The 16,346-nt window shown below is 39.5% G+C and overlaps 1 protein-coding gene and 1 long non-coding RNA gene across 2 annotated transcripts; one reads left to right on the top strand and one right to left on the bottom strand.

The window, feature by feature from the left end:
- Positions 1–315: 315 nt before the first annotated feature.
- Positions 316–15,858, bottom strand: ADAM21 (ADAM metallopeptidase domain 21). The gene is made up of 2 exons (XM_015473273.3): positions 15,523–15,858; positions 316–2,830 (listed from the first exon to the last, which is right to left on the bottom strand). The coding sequence occupies exon 2, from the start codon at positions 2,697–2,699 to the stop codon at positions 534–536; it is 2,166 nt and encodes a 721-aa protein (XP_015328759.1). The 5' UTR covers positions 2,700–2,830; positions 15,523–15,858; the 3' UTR covers positions 316–533.
- On the top strand, positions 813–14,453 carry LOC112448520 (uncharacterized). Its single transcript, XR_009496240.1, has 4 exons — positions 813–901; positions 4,734–4,808; positions 7,579–7,647; positions 8,794–14,453. It is a non-coding gene; the product is annotated as an uncharacterized lncRNA (long non-coding RNA).
- Positions 15,859–16,346: the final 488 nt, after the last annotated feature.

Raw genomic sequence — 16,346 nt, 5'->3', positions numbered from 1 at the left:
TGACCTTATACCTACAAAGTCCCACTGATGGCATGAATTGCGTTGCAGTCTTTGCTTGTTCTGTGCATTTCAATGGGAAAACATTTCCATGATTCTAAATCTCAGTCCCAATCAAAATCACATCAGTACCCAACTGTTGATAAATGGAATCCACTAGGCTGACAACAGCAAATACATCCTGTGTAACTTTGAGAAGTTACTTTGGGAAGAAATGAAGAGGCGAGACTCATCCCTGGGTCCCCAGATGTATATCTCCTGCCTTTCCTGAGTCATATCTGTGCTCAAAAAAACACAAAGAGGACTCACTTGCAGGGAAATGAATTTTATTTGCCTTTTACAACCATGAACAGTAGACAGGAAAACGTTAGGAATTACCTTTGCTTGATGGCAATATCTTTAATACTGACAGAAGGCAAGGTGTCTGCATTTTTCTGCAAACTGTCAGAAATGTGTTCCTGAACAGGCATGTTGGAATATTTCTACTGCCCTAGACTAAAACTTAATGTATAGGCTATTAGGTTACAGTCATATTCTTAATTGGGAGAGTGAGTCTTAGTCTTCTTGGGTCTAAAACGTTTTTGAAGATACATAAACACAGCAATTAAAGGTAAAAGCAAAACAAACAAACCAAGAGGCACAACTGTTGGCAAGAAAGCTCTTCTGGCAGATGCTGGGCCGCTGTCAACACTACCCCCAGTGCCTCTGTGTAGGCAGTAGGGCGGGGACCACCCGTAGCCGCAGTGGCAGTGATGTTTGTTATTGCATATCCCCTTCATGTTACAGGTCTCAGGCAAGCAGGCCCGTGACAGAAGAGATAGGCTGACACACTTCTTGTGTATGCAGATCTTTCCTGGACCACACATGGTGCCATCTTTCACTTCACCAACGTCAGGTATATCAGGTATACTCATCTCTAAGTGATAGTCTGTACTCCAGCAGGTGACACCATTGATGTGAGTGTATTGCAAATTTGAGTGATCTCTCAGGTGGGGGATGTTCCCCACATTCTCACAATGAACTCTCCCACAAAAGCTATCTGAAATAGGGCATTTTAGGTATGTTGTGCCATTTACACCACAGTGGCCAAAACGGCTTCCCTGGGAGTTGATTTCTTTATAGCATCTCTGAGATGCACTCTTTGCACCTTCACCAAAAATCTCCCTGCACTGTTCATCATGGCTATTGCAGCTCTTTTGATAGCAAAAGGCACTGTCACTACAGGGAATCCCGTCCTGCACATGGACATCTTCTGGGCACTGATGAGATGTCCCATTGCACCACTCTGGAAGGTCACATTCATTGATCTGAGGTCTACAGAGCTCCCCTGATGGCATGAACTTGCAGTCTTTGCAACAAAGCCCGAAAGCACAAGCAGCCCCAGGTCTTAGAGTGCAGTTCAACAGACAACAGGGATCTTGTTCACACTGCTTTATAGATCCACAGTCACATTTCTCTTCTCCTTCAATCACACCATTTCCACAGTGATTCAGCATGAAGACTGCCTCTGGAATTGGCAGATTGTGCAGACATGATCCCTGGTTTAAAGTGGTCTTTGTAAATTCTGCATAGCTACAATTCGTGAATCTCTCTGCTGGCAACCTGATAGCATTCATGATGCAAGCACTTTGTCCACACACACAGAATTCTTCATCATGCTTCATACCCAGAGTATGACCTAACTCATGAGCTACAGTGAGAGCAAAAACAGACCAGGGGTCTCCTTTGAAATTATTAACTCCACAGTCGAGAGGAGGGTGACATATTCCTGCCACATAGGCTATACCAAGGACACTTATAAGTGAATTTTCAATGAAAATATGGGCAGCATCATACTGTAGCTGGGAAAGACTGATTTGTTTCCACTGAGAGAAGTCCTCCAGAACCTGTTCTATGCTTATCAGTGGAAAAACATTTCCATAATTCCAAATCTCAATCCCCATCAAAATCACATAGGTACCCAACTGCTGATAAATGGAATCCACTATGTTGACAACAACAAATACATTCTCCTGCACCTTCGAGAAATTACTTTGAGAATAAATGAAGAAATTGTGATCTACCACCACAACCAGCTCCAGAAACCACAAATGGGCCCACCGGTTATAAGCAGAATTTTGTTTCAGAGTTAATTTCTCAGCCTCTTTGAATTCCAGCTGCTGGTGTGCTGCTTTATTTGTTAAGCCACATCTCATTGGTGAGAACTGTGTCTCTTTAGTGTTTATCTTAGATACCAGGTGTTCAAATGTAGTAGAGTGCCTGATGGGCTTGATTTCATAGGTGAAGTCATTTATCCGCAGCATTCCTTGAAAGCCCCCAGCACAAGTACTGAGGGCAACAAGGGACTCGGGGACCCCCTCCACATAACCGTGATAATAGCAGTCATTAGGGACAAAAGGCTGATCCTGCTGAAGGGCGTGCTGGTCCGTGTAGGTGAACACTGGGAGGGCTTTGGAAACCAAGATCTTCTTAGGTCTTATGTAGACAACACGTCTCTGACCCCCAAACTGCAGGCTGTAGGAGAGCCAGCCTGGAGCATTTGGACCTCTGCTCCCGTTGGTAACCTTCAAGGGGATCACCACATCTGGGGAGTTGAGGCTTTGAGAGCGCCTTTCCTGGGACAGGCCAGAAGAGAACAGAGACACCTCAAGCCAGAGCAGTCCAACAACCTGCATGGACACTCTCGCCTCACCAGTCACCATGATGGAGCAGCCACTATGGAGCCATCTGTCCAGAGAAGAACTTATCAGGCACTGCTGACCTGGCTCCTCCCTCTGAGCTGAACTTTAAGGATCTGTGTCCTGTCAGAGTGGGACCATCAGAGCGGGCAGTGCTGCAAAGTGAAAATAAAAAGAAGGGTGGGGGATGGTGGTGGGATTGGGTAAGGAAAATAGGAGAAAGAATTTGAATGTGTCAAGAGTGATTAATGCAGCAAAAAGCTTTGGATTTGCTTTCAGTAACTGGGGATGTAAAGTTAGAGGGGACAAAGATAAAACAATATTGGCCCTATCGACAGTGGATAGTTGTGGGAACTGGATGCTACGCACTTGGGTTTTCATTAGACAATTATCTCAAATACCTATAGGTGGTATAAAAATCTCCTCAATATAATGTTAAAGCAGAACTAAAGAAACTTCAGAGTACAGTGACACTGTATCTCAATTTGTCCAAAACTGTTGGTTTGTGCCTGTTGCCCTTGAATAACTCTTATTACTTTCTCCTATCAAAACTGGAGAGGTCAGAGACCATCACAATCCTTATGTCAATTTGCATCAGTCTTATGATTTACTTTAGACTATTTATCTCAAGTTATTTGCTTGTCTCCTTGTGATATTTTCCTTCACTCATTGAGTCATTTAGTGCAAGGTTTATGATTTTAACTCATTTTAATATCCCCTATATTATAAGGTCTATAATACCTAGTATAGTCCTCCATACAGTGAAAAATGTAAACAGTGGGTGGTGATGGGGAGGGGTGGTGAAGTACTTGGGTTATAGGTGAATGCCACTTAAAATGTATTCATATTTGAATATAATTTTTATAAGAGAAAAAAATTATAAATACTGACATCTTCTAAAGGAATGAGGAAAACAAGGTCGTTCTCCCTGGTTACCTGTAGGAGAATATGAAATACGAAAGGAAATAACTTCAGAAGGGATAATAAGAATTCATGAAATTTAAAAGTCTGAGAAAAGGAATTCTCTCTTCTAGGGGCAAAGGCATCAGAGTGCCTGGTATTTTAGGACTGCAGGGGAAAATTCCCAATGTCTGCTAAAATGTATTTACCAACAGTTTTTGAAAGTGAAGAATTTCTGTATTACCTGGCATACAATCTGCCTGGCAACACTCATTAATTTCTTTAATTTATGTCTGGAGCATACAAAATGTGTAGGACCTTGTGCTAGATACTAGGGAAATAAAATTAAAATACAGTGCACTAAGCAGATTATCAATTTAGTGCAGAAACATGTGACAGGAGCAAGAATAACTTTAGAAGGCTCTATAACACTGTATTCAATATTTTATATATTATGTGCCCTTTTCTATGGCTGAGGAGAGTGTCCATAGACATCATCATAGTCTCAGTTAAGTGACAAAAAAGAGGCTAAGAAGCACTGAGCCTGTGGAAAAAAGACAAATAATCAAATTATTATAATAGGATCTGCATCACATTAATCTGAGTAATAAAGTTAATAATTCAGGGACCCTCATTGTATAGACCTCCATAAACCCCTAGGAGGTGCTTAGTAATGCAGTTTATGAGAGTCGTAAGTGTTCAAAATTAGTTACTATACAAGAAAATTTGAAGTGCCCTGAAATAAAATGGTTCATATATTAAAGACTTGATAAATGTTTCCTGAAATTTAATAACTTAGGTAATTTTTATTGTTTTACCAGTAACAAGTTGTAAAGCTGAATTTTCTAAATATCAATAATAAAAAATAAATTTTGGTTGAATACACTAGGGACAGGCAATTACTTTCTGTCCTCTCCAGAGAAAATATAACAAAATAATTCTCATGAGGGAGGCAGCTCAAGAGGAAGTGATTATAAAACTGTAGGGAAACATAGAAGTGTGTTAGGAAGTTAATGCAAGTATTGGGTTTTTGAAATTTTTTGTGATGTTTATGGTATTTTCAAACTTTTGAAAGTTATTGTTTGTTGTGATTTCTTCCGATGCTAAATAAATGTTCATTTTTATCCTTATTGTAATTTTCTATTCTTTTTCTTAAAGTGGCCTCTCCTCTTGTAGATGCTTCAGGCTCAAAAATCTGATTTCATCCATGACTGTGATAAATGTACTGCCAAGGTAAGTTCAATTTCTTATGAAGAGCAACTAAGCCAAGCTAATCTAAGAAGTCTTTCATCAGATCAGATCAGATCAGTCGCTCAGTCGTGTCCGACTCTTTGCAACCCCATGAATTGCAGCACGCCAGGCCTCCCTGTCCATCACCAACTCCCGGAATTCACTCAAACTCACGGCCATCAAGTCAGTGATGCCATCCAGCCATCTCATCCTCTGTCGTCCCCTTCTCCTCCTGCCCCCAATCCCTCCCAGCATCAGAGTCTTTTCCAATGAGTCCACTCTTCACATGAGGTGCCCAAAGTACTGGAGTTTCAGCTTCAGCATCATTCCTTCCAAAGAAATCCTAGGGCTGATCTCCTTCAGAATGGACTGGTTGGATCTCCTTGCAGTCCAAGGGACTCTCCAGAGTCTTCTCCAACACCACAGTTCAAAAGCATCCATTCTTTGGCGCTCAGCCTTCTTCACAGTCCAACTCTCACATCCATACATGACCACAGGAAAAACCATAGCCTTGACTAGACGAACCTTTGTTTGCAAAGTAATGTCTCTGTTTTTGAATATGCTATCTAGGTTGCTCATAACTTTCCTTCCAAGGAGTAAGCATCTTTTAATTTCATGGCTGCAGTCACCATCTGCAGTGATTTTGGAGCCCAGAAAAATAAAGTCTGACACTGTTTCCACTGTTTCCCCATCTATTTCCCATGAAGTGGTGGGACCGGATGCCATGATCTTCGTTTTCTGAATGTTGAGCTTTAAGCCAACTTTTTTACTCTCCACTTTCACTTTCATCAACAGGCTTTTGAGTTCCTCTTCACTTTCTGCCATAAGGGTGGTGTCATCTGCATATCTGAGGTTATTGATATTTCTCCCGGCAATCTTGATTCCAGTTTGTGTTTCTTCCAGTCCCGCGTTTCTCATGATGTACTCTGCATATAAGTTAAATAAACAGGGTGACAATATACAACCTTGACGAACTCCTTTTCCTATTTGGAACCAATCTGTTGTTCCGTGTCCAGTTCTAACTGTTGCTTCCTGACCTGCATACAGATTTCTCAAGAGGCAGATCAGGTGGTCTGGTATTCCCATCTCTTTCAGAATTTTCCACAGTTTATTGTGATCCACACAGTCAAAGGCTTTGGCATAGTCAATAAAGCAGAAATAGATGTTTTCCTGGAACTCTCTTGCTTTTTCGATGATCCAGCGGATGTTGGCAATTTGATCTCTGGTTTCTCTGCCTTTTCTAAAACCAGCTTGAACATCTGGAAGTTCACAGTTCACATATTACTGAAGCCTGGCTTGGAGAATTTTGAGCATTACTTTACTAGCGTGTGAGATGAGTGCAGTTGTGCGGTAGTTTGAGCATTCTTTGGCATTGCCTTTCTTTGGGATTGGAATGAAAACTGACCTTTTCCAGTCCTGTGGCCACTGCTGAGTTTTCCAAATTTGCTGGCATATTGAGTGCAGCACTTTCACAGCATCATCTTTCAGGATTTGGAATAGCTCCACTGGAATTCCATCACCTCCACTGCCTTTGTTTGTAGTGATGCTTTCTAAGGCCCACTTGACTTCACATTCCAGGATGTCTGTCTGGCTCTAGGTCAGTGATCACACCATCATGATTATCTGGGTCATGAAGATCTTTTTTGTACAGTTCTTCTGTGTATTCTTGCCATCTCTTCTTAATATCTTCTGCTTCTGTTAGGTCCATACCATTTCTGTCCTTTATCGAGCTCATCTTTGCATGAAATGTTCCTTTGGTATCTCTGATTTTCTTGAAGAGATCCCTAGTCTTTCCCTTTCTGTTGTTTTCCTCTATTTCTTTGCATTGATCGCTGAAGAAGGCTTTCTTATCTCTTCTTGCTATTCTTTGGAACTCTGCATTCAGATGTTTATATCTTTCCTTTTCTCCTTTGCTTTTCGCTTCTCTTCTTTTCACAGCTATTTGTAAGGCCTCCCCAGACAGCCGTTTTGCTTTTTTGCATTTCTTTGCCATGCGGATGGTCCTGATCCCTGTCTCCTGTACAATGTCACGAATCTCATTCCATAGTTCATCAGGCACTCTATCAGATCTAGGCCCTTAAATCTATTTCTCACTTCCACTGTATAATCATAAGGGATTTGATTTAGGTCATACCTGAATGGTCTAGTGGTTTTCACTACTTTCTTCAATTTCAGTCTGAATTTGGCAATAAGGAGTTCATGGTCTGAGCCACAGTCAGCTTCTGGTCTTGTTTTTGCTGACTGTATAGAGCTTCTCCATCTTTGGCAGCAAAGAATATAATCAATCTGATTTTGGTGTTGACTATCTGGTGATGTCCATGTATAGAGTCTTCTCTTGTGTTGTTGGAAGAGGGTGTTTGTTATGACCAGTGCATTTTCTTGGCAAAACTCTATTAGTCTTTGCCCTGCTTCATTCCATATTCCAAGAAGTCTTTCATAGCTGGTATGAAAATGAAGATGCCTGACCCAGTACCAATCATCTCCTGGATTCTAAATCCATTCCTAGTCAATACTTCTTTTACTTTAATTCAAATTCCTCTATATCATCCCTACATACAACTTCCCCTATTACTTCTGAGTTTTCATTTGTTGAAAGAGACAGGCAGGCAGACAGACAGAGAGAGACAACCCAAATCAACCCTCACCTCTTCACAAAGCTCCTTACATACACTTACCTGCTTAAACTTAAGCTTCCTCACAGTTTACTGCTTGCCCTAAAACTCACTCTAGAGAAACCCGTATCATAGAAGTCATATGTCTTTATGCTCCATAGGCTGAGTTCCTGTTGCCCACAGCTCACCAAGTCAAATCCAAACCATTTATCCAACTGCCTCCGACTACAGTAAGTTTAAACCTTTCTTTCTCACTCTTCCATCAACCAGTCCCTATCATTCTTGCACAAACTCCAAAGACTTTTGACACCTGACTGATAGAATTATTCTCCATCAAAAACCCTACCTTCATCATAACTAACGCTAGCAAGCATATAGACAACCCATCTGAAAACCAGGAGGGTTTTTCAATGTGGTTTTTTGTTTTTGTATTTGTTATTTAAGTCAAGCTTTTCAAATTGAAGTAGAGTTGATTTACAACATTGTGTTAGTTTCGGGTGTACAGCAAAGTGATTTAGATAGATAGATATTTAAGATTATTTTCTTATTTTCCATTGTAGTTTACTAGTGGATATTGAATATTGTTCCCTGTACTATACACTAGATCATTGTTGCTTATCTATTTTATGTATAGTAGTTTGTATCTATTAATCCCACATTCCTGATTTATCCTTCTCCACTTTCATTCCCCTTTGGTAACCATAAGTTTGTTTACCATTTCTGTGAGTCTGTTTCCATTTTGTACATAGATTCGTTTATACTGTTTTTTAGATTCCACTTACAAGTAATATACAGTATTTGTCTGTCTGCTTTACTTCACTAAATATTCTCTAGGTTTATCCGTGTTGCTACAAATGGCAATATTTCATTCTTTTTATGCTGGAGTGGTGTTCCATTGTGTGTGGGTGTACATGCACACACACAAGCACGCATATATATATATATATATATATATATATATATATATATAAACACACCCTCTTAAGCCAGCCATCTGTTGATGGGTCCTCAGGTTGTTTCCATGTCTTATCTATGGTAAATACTGCTGCTATGAACATTGGGGTGCATGTATCTTTTTGAATTGGTGTTTCAGGATATATACTTAGGAGTGGGATTGCAGGATAACATGGTAGTTCTATTTTTAGTTTTTTAAGAAACGCCATACTGTTTTCCATAGTGGCTGAACCACTTTACATTCCCATCAACAGTATAGGAGTGTTCCCTTTTCTTCACAGCCTCTCCAGAATTTTTTTATCTGTAGACTTTTTGATAATAACCATTCTGACTGGTGTGAAGTGATACTTTATTGTGGTTTTCATTTGTATTTCTCTATACTTTGCAAGGCTGTATATTGTCACACTGCTTATTTAACTTAGATGCAGAGTACATCATGCAAAATGCCAGGCTGGATAAATCACAAGCTGGAATCAACATTGCCAGGAGAAATATCAACAACCTCAGATATGCAGATGATACCACTCTAATGGCAGAAAGCAAAGAGGAACTAAAGAACCTGATGATGAGGTCCATCTAGTCAAAGCTATGGTTTTTCCAGTGGTCATGTACGGATGTGAGAGTTGGACTATAAAGAAAACTGAGCGCTGAAGAATTGCTGCTTTTGAACTGTGGTGTTGGAGGAGACTCTTCAGAGTCCCTTAGACTACAAGATCCAACCAGTCCATCCTAAAAGAAATCAGTCCTGAATATTCATTGGAAGGACTGATGATGAAGCTGAAACTCCAATACTTTGGCCACCTGATGTGAAAAACTGACTCACTGGAGAAGACCCTGATGCTGGGAAAGATTGATGGTGGGAAGAGAAGGGGATGACAGAGGATGAGATGGTTGGATGGCATCACCGACTCAATGGACATGAGTTTGAGTAAACTCTGAGAGTTGCTAATGGACAGGGAGACCTGGCATGCTGCAGTCCATGGGGTCTCAAAGAGTTGGACATGACTGAGTGACTGAGCCGAGCTGATTAGGTTGGTCTTAGCTTTTCTTCCAAGGAGCAAGCGTCTTTTAATTTCATGACTGTAGTCACCATCCCCACTGATCTTGGAGCCCCTCAAAATAAAGTCTGTCACTGTTTCCATTGTTTCCCATCTGTTTACCATCAAGTGATGAGACCAGATGCCATGATCTTAGTTTTTTGAATGTTGAGTTTGAAGCCAGCTTTTTCACTCTTCTCTTTCACTTGCATCAAGAGGCTCTTTAAGTTCTAAGGGTGGTGTCATCTGCATATCTGAGGTTATTGATATTTCTCCCAGCAATCTTGATTCCAGCTTGTGCTTCATCCAGCCCGGCATTTTGCATGATGTACTCTGCATGTAAGTAAAATAAGCAAGGTGGAAATATACAGCTTTGACATATTCTTTTCCCAGTTTGGAACAAGTCTGTTGCTCCATGTGCAGTTCTAACTGTTGCTTCTTGACCTGCATACAGGTTTTTCAGGAGGAAGGTCAGGTGGTCTGGTATTCCCATCTCTTTAAAAATTTTCCACAGTTTATTGTGATCCACACAGTCAAAGGCTTTAGCATAGTCAGTGTACCAGAAATAGATGTTTTTCTGGAATTCTCTTGCTTTTTCGATGATCCAGTGGATGTTGGCAATTTGATCTCTGGTTCCTCTGCCTTTTCTAAATCCAGCTTGAACATCAGGAAGTTCACGGTTCACATATTACTGAAGCCTGGCTTGGAGAATTTTGAGCATTACTTTACTAGCGTGTGGGATGAGTGCAATTGTGCGGTACTTTGAGCATTCTTTGGCATTGCCCTTCTTTGGGATTGGAATGAAAACTGACTTTTCCAGTCCTGTGGCCACTGCTGAGTTTTCCAAATTTGCTGGCATATTGAGTGCAGCACTTTCACAGCATCATCTTTCAGGATTTGAAATAAATCAGCTGGAATTCCATCATTTCCACTAGCTTTGTTGGTAGTGATGCTTCAGACAACGATGTCATAGATTGCTTTTGTTTTGTTTTCTTTCTGTCTGCTGTTCTGATTGGGTGATTGCCATTATTCTACCTTCCAGATCACTTGTGTGTTCTTTTTTATCACTTAATCTGCTATTTATTTATTTTAGACATTGAATTATCTGTTTTGTTAAATTTTAAGAGTTTGAGCAAATATCAGTTTGAATCAAGGGTTATTGGATTAATATTTTTTATTTTTATATAATTTTAAAAGGTTACTTTTCATTTAACGTTATTGCAAAATATTGGCTATATTCCCCGGGTTGTACAAAGCATCTTTGAACCTGTCTTACACTGAATAGTTGGTACTTCACACATCCTTGTTCCTATAAATCCATCCTTTCCATCCAACACTCATAACCACCCATTTGTTCTCGATATCTGTGAGTCTGTTTGTTTTATAGTAACTAGTTTGGTGTTTTCTTAGATTCCACTTACAAGTGATATCATGCAGTATATATCTTTCTCTTTCTGATTGACTTCACATAGCATAAAGCACTCAAAGTCTATGCATGTTGCTGCAAATGGCAAAATTTCATTCTTTGTTATACTTGAGTGATATTACATTATATGTATATAGCACATCTTCTTTATCCATTCATCCGTCAGTGGACACTTCTGTTGTTTCCATGTGCTGCTATTAACAATAGAGTGCATGTATCTTTTCCAATTAATGGTTGTGGTTTTTTAAGGTATACACCCAGGAGTACATTCCTGGGTCATATGAAAGTTCTATTTTTTAGTTTTTGAGAAACCTTCATACTGTTTTCATAATAGTTGCACCAATTTACATTCCTACAAACAGTGTATGAGGATTCCCTTTTATCCACATGCTCACCAACATTAGTTATTTGTCTTTTGTTGATGATAGCTGGTCAAACTAGTGTGATGTCACTGTGGTTTTGATTTTCATTTCTTAATCATTAGCAATGTTGAGCATCTTTTCATGTGCCTGTGGCCATCTGCCTTTCCTCTTTGGAAATACGTCTGTTTAGTTCTCTGCCCATTTTTAAATAAAGTTGTTTATTTCTTTGATGTTGAGTTGTATGAGTTGTTTATATACTTTGGGTATTAATCCCTTATTGGTCATATAATTTGCAAATATTGTCACCTATTCAGTAGGTTGTCTTTTTGGTTTTGCTTAATTTAATTTTAATTGTATAATAGAGTATAGTTGATATACAAGGCTGTGTTAGTTACAGATGTACAGCAAAGTGATTCATTTATATACATATATATATATATATATATATACATACACATACACACACACATGTATCCATTCTTTTTCAGATTCTTTTCCCATATAGGTTATTACAGAAGATTGAGTACAGTTTCCTATACTATACAATAGGTCCTTTTAGTTGTCTATTTTATATAAAGTATGTGAAAGTGAAGGTTACTCAGTTGTGTCTGACTCTTTGGGACGAATTCTCCCAGGCCAGAATACTGGAGTGGGTATCCTTTCTCTTTTCCAGGGGATCTTCCCAACCCAGGGATTAAACCCAGGTCTCCCACATTGCAGGTGGATTCTTTACCAGCTGAGCCACAAGGGAAGCCCAAGAATCCACAAGAAATCTCCAGTGGATCTTCCTGACCCAGGAATCAAATTGGGGTCTCCTTCATTGCAGACGGATTCTTTACCAACTGAGCTATGAGGGAAGCCCTTATATATAATAGTGTATATATATTAATCCCAAACTCCTAATTTACAGCCATGCCATGTTTTCTCTTTGATAACTATAAGTTTGTTTTCAAAATCTATGAGTCTATTTCTGTTTTGTAAATAAGTTCATTTTAACCACTTTTTAGATTCCACATATAAGTGATATTATGTGATTTTTGTCTTTCTCTATCTGACTTACTTCACTTAGTATGATGATCTCTAGGTCCATCTTTGTTGCTGCAAATGGCATTGTTTCATTCTTTTTTATGGCCAAGTAATAGCCCATTGTGTGTGTGTGTGTGTGTGTGTGTGTGTGTATACACTACATCTTCTTTTTAAAATTTTTTTAATTATTATTTTTTTTACTTTACAATATTGTATTGGTTTTGCCATACATCAACATGCATCCACCACAGGTGTACACATATTCCCCATCCTGAACCCCCCTCCCACCTCCCTCCCCATACCATCCCTCTGGGTCATCCCAGTGTACCAGCCCCAAGGTTCCTGTATCCTGCATCAAACCTACACTGGCGATTCATTTCTTATATGATATTATACATGTTTCAATGCCATTCTCCCAAATCATCCCCCGCCTCCCTCTCTACAAACCGTAAATGCTGGAAACAGTGAGACAGAGAAAAGGGAATCCTCCTACACTGTTGGTAGAAATGTAAATTGGTACAGACACTATGGAGAACAGTACAAAAGTTCATTAAAAACCTAAAAATAGAGCTACGGTATGATCCAGCCACTTCTCTCTTGATGAACATTTAGGCTACTTCCATGTCTTGGCTATTGTAAATAGTGCTGCAGTGAACATTGAAGTGCATGTGCATGATCAGACCGGGTTCGATCCGTGGGTTGGGAAGATTTGCCAGAGAAGGGAAAGGCCACCCACTCCAGTATTCTGGCCTGGAGAATTCCCTACATGGGGTCACAAAGAGTCAGACATGACTGAGTGACTTTCACTTTTACCATCTTTTCATATACTTTTTGGCCATTTGTATGTCTTCTTTAGAGAAGTATCTGTTTAGATCTTCCACTCATTTTTTATTATAATTTTTTTTTTATATTGAGCTGCCCTGAGGCCAAACAAACAACCTATGTCATATTCTGCTCATCTTGAGAGCAGGGAATAGGAAAACGCTTCAAAGTATCTTTGTCATAATCCTTGTCCTCATTATTTCTAGGACCCCAGAGAGCCAAACTCCTAAAAGAACATCATTCTAAATGTTTAATACTGTGAAGTGGTGCCATTAAAAATCCATATTCTCTATAATTATTGGAAACTTGGAGTAGACAATAGCCCTCCTCCATATATTTTTATCAACTTTTAATTTTTCCCCACAGCTATTCCAAATTTCTGAAAACCTTTACCTACCCATCACTTCTCTTACTCTGTTATGCTTGAATACAGTCTGTCACTGATTCATTAGAGTCATGAAGTCAATTAAATGGTTCTTGACATGTGCTGGGAGCCAGCGTGAGGAACTCCGCCCATGGCAAAGGTCATGAGAAAGGAGCCTCGACATACGCAAAGGCGGGATCGAGCCTCAGGAGTCCCCCTGGAAATTCTTGAGCATCTACCCCCAAAACCGGAGTCTGCCTACTTTACTGCTTTGTGCTCTCACCTACACCTCTGACTTTATGGGGGCTGTCCTCCACCACCTCTCTCTGAAAAAGAGTTAACTTAGAGCTCCAGTTAATAATAATTCCTGGGCGTGACAGGAGTGTTTCAACCTACAAACTCCTCTGAAGGTTCTCTAGCCTGCCTGACAGGCTTGTCTGGCCACATGTGATTGTTCACAGCCTCCCAACCATGAGAGGCACGAGATGCTTTAAACCTTCTAAAAACAGATTCTTTTGAGAAGTTAGGAAATTATTAGTGTAGTACAGTGGGCTGATTAGAAATTGTACTGGTGAAGGGTTTTTTCATTTGTTGAGCCAATGTTTGCTGCTAAGTCTCCACATCCCCTGCCCTTATACACATTGATGAATATGTAGAAGAAAAAAGTATTAACCTTTGATATTAATCACATTAGACCTTAGGCTAAGCAAATTCTTTGCTTAATTAAAACCCACTACATCCTCACCCTATAGGAATGTAACTTTATCTGGTACCTTCGGAAGGTGGTGTCTGTTTTAAGAATAATTACCCCTGGAGAAATAAGTGTTCTGGTTGACTGACTGCTGTCACAAGGAGAGGGTCATAAATTGTTAGCAGGCCCCCTGGCCAGAAGATGATGTAACACCCCTAAGACCTTTGTATACATTTGTATGAAGCACCTGACTTTAATAAAAGTCAGGGCTGCTGATCCTGCGTGACTTTTGTTTAACACTCAGTATATAAAAGTTGACCCTGGAAAATAAAGAATGGGATCAGTTCCTCGAAAGACTGGTATCCTCATGTCATTCTTTCTTTCACCTTCTGGCTGAATTCCCATCTGGAGTGCGGAGGCCCACCAAGCCTACTAATTTTGCCTGGGCTTCTAAGATCTGACCGGGGAGGCCTTAGTGTCTCCTCTCCCTCGGGAGAATGGGAAGACGCCTGTGGCCTACATGGGTGGTGCAAACTTCTTGTCTTGAAGTTTTATTGGTTTTCCGCGTAAACCAAGTTATTCAGCCTCTTTTCTCCACTGAATTTCCCTGCTGAGCTATCTTCACTTAACCACTCTATAACCCTCTAGTTAATATTTAATCTAGCAGTTGTTTCCTGATCAAAGCCGACACCGTCTCTCCTTCAAGTTTCCCTGGATCCACCGGGGCTGGACCCCAGCAGACATGCAGTTTTTATCTTTTAGAAAATTGAATTAAAGTATCAGAGGACATCCCTAGAAGTTCCTTAGCAACTCATACGTGAATGATGCACAAATTTTGTGGGTATTTGTGTATGTGTGGCCACTGGGTCATAATACGAAATGAATTTTTAATCCAGAACAGAGTGAAAAAAAATATTCATACTGATGCCAAATTCAAAGACCAAATGGTTTTTAGGATTTTCACTGTTACAAACCTATATGAATGCGTGCCCATTTCTTTTACTTCTCTACCCTACACCATATTCCAGTCATAATGGAAGAGTGATCCTTCCTGAGATTCAGGTATTAGCCCTTATCTTCTATTCCAGATCATATCTCCTATCTACTAAAGCACCGAGTCTATAAATTTTTCCTACTCTCAACTTTACTTTTTCCTATTTTCCTGTTCTTTACTAGCAGTTTGGGTAATCAACTTATCTTGCTTTGCCCAGTACTATCTTGTTTATAAACTGAAAGTCCCACATCACAGCAACCCCCTCAGTTTTAGGCAAACCCTAGCTGCAACATAGCTCCACCTTCTTATGCTAAAGTCTCTCGCATCTTTTAAAAGGAAAAACAACCAAAGTTAAGAATCTTTCCCTTATTCGACATATTATTCTGATCACCAAATCACACATAGAGGCAAACTTGATAACTGACTTACCAACAGAAGTAACAGTAGCTTCCACGCTTTTTCCTTCGAGATAATTTGTACCACACTTATCAGTGAACCAAGATAGGTAGCTGAGGCCTCACATAACAAAGGGAAACTTAAGCGTTGCCGCTCTTGTCTCTCAGGTGACAAAAGTTCTAGATTTAGCTGCTTAGCAACAAGGATTTTTCACTTCTCCAGAAACAACTGGCTCTCAAGAATGTCTTGCTCTGGCTCCACCATTTCTATACAGATTTACGTCTGACTTCACTATAATTGAAATTAGCCTCTTCACCTCCAATTTGTGTAGCTTCATTTCTGCTTCATCATCTTACCCGTGCTGTTGTATTGGCCAGATTGTCTGATCACTTTTCACTGTTGGGTTTAATTATATTAACATTGTAGGTCAAGATATTACATATTTTCTAAATAATATAGACAACACTGATATTCTATAATTCTCCTTACAATTGCCATATTCAACACATTTTTGTATTATATAATTTATAACTTTGCTATTTTGTTTTGTATACAAGTTTTAAAAGTTGCATCTCCTATTAAACTGTAATATTTTGACAAAAAACATGCTCAAAATGATTTGGTAGATAATTTAGAGTATAATATTTGACAAAATAGATCATCTCTAAAATGATTTCAACTCTATAAATATTGCATAGAAAAAACCTGAGTCAATAAAATACTAAATCTGGGTAGATCCTATTTTAAAAGGATTATTGGCTAAATGAGTCTTGTCACCTAATTTAACTGGATTCAGAGCTCTATGAAATAATTATCAATTAGAAGCATTTTTAGTGACAGTCCCCTTCTGTTTACTC

The sequence above is a fragment of the Bos taurus genome, chromosome 10 (assembly GCF_002263795.3).
Source record: "Bos taurus isolate L1 Dominette 01449 registration number 42190680 breed Hereford chromosome 10, ARS-UCD2.0, whole genome shotgun sequence".
In the NCBI taxonomy this organism is placed as follows: Eukaryota; Metazoa; Chordata; class Mammalia; order Artiodactyla; family Bovidae; genus Bos; species Bos taurus.
This window is presented reverse-complemented; position numbering and strand designations above follow the sequence as displayed.